Raw genomic sequence first — 7500 nt, forward strand, 5'->3', positions numbered from 1 at the left:
AATTAAAAAAATAAAATAAAAAACAATGAAACAAAATAAAAAAAACAATCAAGACAATTAAATAAACATAATAAAATAAATATAATAAAATACAGAAATAAGGTCATTAAATATAAATAAATATATGTATTAATATATGACTCAATTAAAAACTAAAATAAATTAATATAAATAATAATAATAAACTAAAAATAAAACATCTACTGTGTAATAAACTTTAATTGTTGCCACATTTCACGTTAGCCTCTTATAGCTAGCTCTTAGCTAACGTTAGTTTGAGCTCCAGCCGAACCGAGAACGTTAACGTGGTCTTTATGTCGTGATGAACTCAAACGCACCGATGTGTCTGTTGGGCAGCCTCTTCAGCACACACGGCTCCTCGTGTCCAGACGGCGCTCTGATGCTCGCCGTCAGACTGCTCAGGTCCGTCTCCGTGATCTTTAAGGAAACGTCTGTCGCCGTGCCGACGTTAAGCTGAGACGTCCTCATGGAGTCATCACCTGGAGATCAACCAATCAGAACAGACTATAAAATGACATAATGTCAAACTATTTAAAGAGGAAGATCCTTTTAGTTTAACATGAAACAGCCCCAAAATCCCCATCACCAAACTACACCAGACTCCATGTAAATAATCAGGGCTTTTAGCGTGTATAGAGCCAGCATATTTCCACCAGACTCCATGTAAATAATCAGGACTTTTAGCGTGTATAGAGCCAGCATATCTCCACCAGACTCCATGTAAATAATCAGGACTTTTAGCGTGTATAGAGCCAGCATATCTCCACCAGACTCCATGTAAATAATCAGGACTTTTAGCGTGTATAGAGCCAGCATATCTCCACATGTAAATGGGTGAATTAAGGGTTTATTTCAACCAAACCAGAGTGGTGATTGTTGGAACAGTGGAAAGATGAACCAAGACGGCTTTTGATAGTTTGATTTAGTTTCTGTCCACTTTGAATGAAGTGTGTTTTACGATGACAAAAGTGCTGATTATTTACATGGAGTCTGGTGGGTTTGGTGATGGTGATTTCGGGGCTGTTTCATGTTAAACTAAAATTATCTTCCTCTTTAACTAAAAGGTCTATCTCTGTAGGGATCCATCCCATAATGTAAATTATGATGTAATGGCCTGAAAGGCCTGCTGAGTGTTTCTGTGTGCAGAAGCGTTTTGGTACCGGTGATCTTGGCGGTGAAGGGGCTGCCGGGGATGTGTTTGTCATCGAACTTGACGATGATGTTGTAGTCTCCGGGGACGGTGGGCAGGTAGGACACGGTGCACGTCCCGTCTTTGTTGTCTTTGCAGCTGATCTCGGCTTTAGATGGACCTTCCACCGCCAGAGACAGTCCGCCTGCAGACAGAGAAACACACAAAGGTCTGGGTCGCTTTTGATGTTCTTTGTGACAGACTTTTAAAAAACGTTTTTGTCGCTTTTTGCTGTTTTTTTCCAACATTATTGTTGATTCTTTCAACATTTCTGGTGATATTTTTTCCGGGTATTTTCCCCAACTTTTTGTTGCCTTTTTCAATTTCATGATGCTTCTTTTAAGATTTCCCCCCTTTTCAACAGTTTTTGTTGCTTTTCTTTCAATGTTTTTGCCAGATTCAGGGTTTTCAACAGTGTCCCGACGTTTTTGTGGACGTTTATATCTTTGTTGTGGTTGCAGCTGATCTTGGCTTTAGACGAACCTTCGTCCGCCTGCAGAGAGAGAAACACATATAGGACCCTATCCTGCACCTGGCGCAGCACGGCGCAAAGGCCGACGCAAGTGTTTTTACTAGTTTAAGACCAGCACCCACGTCGTTTAAACAGCAAATGCACCTGAACCCATCTGTGGCCCATGCTGGTCTTACAGGGAGGTGTGTTCAGGTGCATTCTGGGCGTGCTGGTCTTACAGGGAGGTGTGTTCAGGTGCATTCTGGGCGTGCTGGTCTTACAGGGAGGTGTGTTCAGGTACATTCTGGGCGTGCTGGTCTTACAGGGAGGTGTGTTCAGGTACATTCTGGGCGTGCTGGTCTTACCTTCTCCGGCGTCTTTAGTGACAATGGTGAAGGCGGCCGGTGTGTTCACCGTGCCGTGAGTCAGACCGGGGCCGAAAGCCGTCACATGACCGCTGTTAACGGCGTCCACGTAGAACTGCAGCGGACTTCCTGCAACACAGAAAAATAGGCCTATAATATAACGAATAAATAAATGTTTAACATTAAAAAATAAATAAAATATAGAAAAAAACTATATGTATATAAAAAATAAAATAAACAAAATAAAAAATTATTAATAAAAAATTTAAAATAAAATAAACAAAAGATAAGCAGGACAGAGTGAAGTAAATGTGTGTTTGGTACCTGGGAAACAGAGTGAAGTAGGTGTGTGTTTGGTACCTGGGAAACAGAGTGAAGTAGGTGTGTGTTTGGTACCAGGGAAGCAGAGTGAAGTAGGTGTGTGTTTGGTACCAGGGAAGCAGAGTGAAGTAGGTGTGTGTTTGGTACCTGGGAAACAGAGTGAAGTAGGTGTGTGTTTGGTACCAGGGAAGCAGAGTGAAGTAGGTGTGTGTTTGGTACCTGGGAAACAGAGTGAAGTAGGTGTGTGTTTGGTACCTGGGGAAACAGAGTGAAGTAGGTGTGTGTTTGGTACCAGGGAAGCAGAGTGAAGTAGGTGTGTGTTTGGTACCTAGGGAAACAGAGTGAAGTAGGTGTGTGTTTGGTACCTGGGAAGCAGAGTGAAGTAGGTGTGTGTTTGGTACCTGGGAAACAGAGTGAAGTAGGTGTGTGTTTGGTACCTGGGAAGCAGAGTGAAGTAGGTGTGTGTTTGGTACCTGGGATGTGGTTCCCGTCGTACTTGATGTCCATCTCGTGCAGGCCTCGCTCCGTCGGCGAGTATTTCACCGTGACGGTGCCGTCCTTGTTGTCGGTGATGTGAGGGCCGGCGGTTCGGCCAGACGGCATCCGCACTTCACCTGGAGGACCAAACACAAACTACAGATCACCATGGAAACAAGGTAAGAACGTAAACAAGTCAGGGAGAACAGTTAGTTACTAAACAGGATGAAAAAAGGGACAAAAACACAGAGCCACACACACACACACACACACACACACACACAGAGCCACACACACACACACACACACACACACACACACACACACACACACACACACACACACACACACACACACACACACAGAGCCACACAGACACACAGACACACACACACACACACACACACACACACACACACACACACACAGAGCACACACACACACACACAGAGCCACACGCACACACACACACACACACAGAGCCACACACACACACACACACACACACACACACACACACATATACACACACAGAGCCACACACACACACACACACACACACACACACACACACACACACAGAGCCACACACACACACACACACACACACACACACACACACACACACACACACACACACACACACACACACACACACACACACACACACACACAGAGCCACACACACACACACACACACACACACTCACACACACACACACACACACACACACACAGAGCCACACACACACGCACACACACACACACACTGCACACACACACACACACACACACACACACACACACACACACACACACACACACACACACACACACAGACACACACACACACACACACACACACACACACACACACACAGAGACACACACACACACACACACACACACACCACGCTGACATGACTTCATATAAAGTAGCCCCTCCCTCCTCTCACCTGTGATCTGTCCTTTCTGGACGGTGAAGGGAATAACCAGACTGAACGGCCGCAGCACCTCCGTCCCGTCCACGCTCACCGGATCATCGGTGGCCTAAACCGGAGCCAGAGGGGGGGGGGGGGCAGTTAGTGTCGCCCCACTGAACTCTGGGATATCGCCCAGAGAGAGAGGGGGGGGGAGGCTGAGAGAAGATTCAGACTGGTCTGAAACCAGTTAGTCTGAGCTGAGCTGGGTCACAAACTGATGTTTTATGGGAAACCATTAAAATAATGACATTTTACATTTTTTTAATTAAAAAAAAATTAAAAAAAATAATAAAAAATTAAAAACAATTAAAAACAATAAAAAAATAAATAAATAAATAAAAATAAAATAAAGACAGTAATAGACAATCATAGAGTCATTTTAGAAAATGTAAGTAAACTGAAATAAATGTAAAATGATCAATAAATCTAAAGTGAAAATCTGCCCAGACGAGAACAAAGCAGCTTGAAACTGAAACATGAGCCCCGTTCCCTTTAGAGACGTAACAGGAAGTAGAAACTGTCCCGCTGATCTGAGATCTGCTGTTAGTTTATAGATCCATGCAGAGGAAACATGCAGAAATCCATGCTGAATCTGGGTTGTTATTGATCAGCTGCAGACTGAACAGAGGAAGGTTTGGAGCACAAGTTTCTGCAGAGAGACAGCAGATACATATAGAAATATATGATATCATATAAGCTGTATATGATATAATATAAGCTATATATTATATAATATAAGCTATATATTATATAATATAAGCTATATATTAGGGCTGTCAAAATGAGTTAACACAATTATTTTGTGTCCGGTAGTGAACGGGGAGCGACTAATAATGTTTAGATGTCTGTCATTTTAAAAGATAATGATGGAAGTGAAGAAAGTCTCAGTTTGTCGTAGTTTAGGGATTTTTTGGGGTACTTTTTTGTCGTTTTTTCCAACATTTTCGTTGCATTTTTTGGATGTTTTTGTCGATTCTTTCTTATCATCTTTAACTTTTAGCATTTGCTGCAGGCCGGCGCTGTTTTTATACCTTTATATACCTGTATGCATCGGTCTTAGTCACTGCTACATGACTATCTTCAAACTGCGTCTCAGTAGTTGTGTGTTGCTTTGGTTGTTGTTCACAAACCAAGCAGCCGAGAGTTTGAAGGTCACCACGTGACGCAGAACAGTTTGTTCCCTAAAGTTAAAACAACTCTCTGTTTCCTCTTCTTTTCTAACAGGACATGAACACCGGTGTCCTGGGGGGAAAGTCCTGCGTTTGTCAGACCCATCCACCCCCCAACCTGCCTCCTTACCAGGATGCAAAATTATGAATCCCACTATGGCTACGCCAAGACCCATTTGCGTGGCCATAGTTGTCGATTGGTTGGGGTTAGGCATTCAACCTCAAATGGTTATGGTTAGGATAGCCGATTGGTCAGAGGATAGGACCTGTACAAATGAGGTTACAGTACTTTGCATAAGCATGGACGCCTGGCCAATAGCAGCTATTGAAGAGCGGGTCTTGGGTCCATAGTAGGAAAAAAACTCCTATAAAGCTCCTATACTTCCTCACCTTACTTCCTGCTTTGCTCCCGTCAGAACTACTACGGCCACCAGAGGGCGCTGTCACTAGAAACCTGAATATAGGTCAGATGATGCTGGAACACTTGTGTAATGTCACATTACTTGTTTGTTTGAGGGAGGAACATCTCAATAAATTTGTGATTATCCGAAAAACTGGACAACCATGCGGTTAATCGTGATTACATATTTTCATCGATTGACAGCCCTAGTATGAAGATAAATATATGAGTTAGTGTCGCCCCACTGAACTCTGGGATATCGCCCAGAGAGAGAGAGGGAGGCTGAGAGAAGATTCAGACTGGTCTGAAACCAGTTAGTCTGAGCTGAGCTGAGTCACAAACTGATGTTTTATGGGAAACCATTAAAATAATGACATTTTACATTTTTTAATTAAAAAAAAATTAAAAAAAATAATAAAAAATTAAAAACAATTAAAAACAATAAAAAAATAAATAAATAAATAAAAATAAAATAAAGACAGTAATAGACAATCATAGAGTCATTTTAGAAAATGTAAGTAAACTGAAATAAATGTAAAATGATCAATAAATCTAAAGTGAAAATCTGCCCAGACGAGAACAAAGCAGCTTGAAACTGAAACATGAGCCCCGTTCCCTTTAGAGACGTAACAGGAAGTAGAAACTGTCCCGCTGATCTGAGATCTGCTGTTAGTTTATAGATCCATGCAGAGGAAACATGCAGAAATCCATGCTGAATCTGGGTTGTTATTGATCAGCTGCAGACTGAACAGAGGAAGGTTTGGAGCACAAGTTTCTGCAGAGAGACAGCAGATACATATAGAAATATATGATATCATATAAGCTGTATATGATATAATATAAGCTATATATTATATAATATAAGCTATATATTAGGGCTGTCAAAATGAGTTAACACAATTATTTTGTGTCCGGTAGTGAACGAGGGAGCGACTAATAATGTTTAGATGTCTGTCATTTTAAAAGATAATGATGGAAGTGAAGAAAGTCTCAGTTTGTCGTAGTTTAGGGATTTTTTGGGGTACTTTTTTGTCGTTTTTTCCAACATTTTCGTTGCATTTTTTGGATGTTTTTGTCGATTCTTTCTTATCATCTTTAACTTTTAGCATTTGCTGCAGGCCGGCGCTGTTTTTATACCTTTATATACCTGTATGCATCGGTCTTAGTCACTGCTACATGACTATCTTCAAACTGCGTCTCAGTAGTTGTGTGTTGCTTTGGTTGTTGTTCACAAACCAAGCAGCCGAGAGTTTGAAGGTCACCACGTGACGCAGAACAGTTTGTTCCCTAAAGTTAAAACAACTCTCTGTTTCCTCTTCTTTTCTAACAGGACATGAACACCGGTGTCCTGGGGGAAAGTCCTGCGTTTGTCAGACCCATCCACCCCCAACCTGCCTCCTTACCAGGATGCAAAATTATGAATCCCACTATGGCTACGCCAAGACCCATTTGCGTGGCCATAGTTGTCGATTGGTTGGGGTTAGGCATTCAACCTCAAATGGTTATGGTTAGGATAGCCGATTGGTCAGAGGATAGGACCTGTACAAATGAGGTTACAGTACCTTGCATAAGCATGGACGCCTGGCCAATAGCAGCTATTGAAGAGCGGGTCTTGGGTCCATAGTAGGAAAAAAACTCCTATAAAGCTCCTATACTTCCTCACCTTACTTCCTGCTTTGCTCCCGTCAGAACTACTACGGCCACCAGAGGGCGCTGTCACTAGAAACCTGAATATAGGTCAGATGATGCTGGAACTAACACTTGTGTAATGTCACATTACTTGTTTTTGAGGGGAGGAACATCTCAATAAATTTGTGATTATCCGAAAAACTGGACAACCATGCGGTTAATCGTGATTACATATTTTCATCGATTGACAGCCCTAGTATGAAGATAAATATATGTAATAACAGTTTATACCCATTGGGGGGAGAAGCCCACATAGGGCTGCTGTAACTGCAGCGTGTCACTGGGCTCCTCTATTATGGGGACGGTATCACTCACCTGACAGGGAACAAGGGACAAGCTTTAGGGAACACACACACACACACACACAGAGATACACACGCACACACACACACACACACACACACACACACACGCACACACAGACACACACACACA

General features: G+C 42.4%; 1 protein-coding gene across 1 annotated transcript in view; it reads right to left on the reverse strand.

The window, feature by feature from the left end:
• The window catches only part of LOC144532097 (filamin-C-like), a 93737-nt gene that overhangs the window by 16128 nt on the left and 70109 nt on the right, over positions 1 to 7500 (reverse strand). The window contains exons 33-38 of the mRNA XM_078272645.1: positions 7297 to 7380; positions 3781 to 3874; positions 2821 to 2961; positions 2027 to 2155; positions 1182 to 1355; positions 339 to 500 (exon numbers count right to left, since the gene is read on the reverse strand). Coding sequence (XP_078128771.1) covers positions 339 to 500; positions 1182 to 1355; positions 2027 to 2155; positions 2821 to 2961; positions 3781 to 3874; positions 7297 to 7380 — 784 coding nt within the window. The remainder of the gene's footprint in view (positions 1 to 338; positions 501 to 1181; positions 1356 to 2026; positions 2156 to 2820; positions 2962 to 3780; positions 3875 to 7296; positions 7381 to 7500) is intronic.

The sequence above is a fragment of the Sander vitreus genome, chromosome 17 (genome assembly GCF_031162955.1).
Source record: "Sander vitreus isolate 19-12246 chromosome 17, sanVit1, whole genome shotgun sequence".
Taxonomy (NCBI): Eukaryota; Metazoa; Chordata; class Actinopteri; order Perciformes; family Percidae; genus Sander; species Sander vitreus.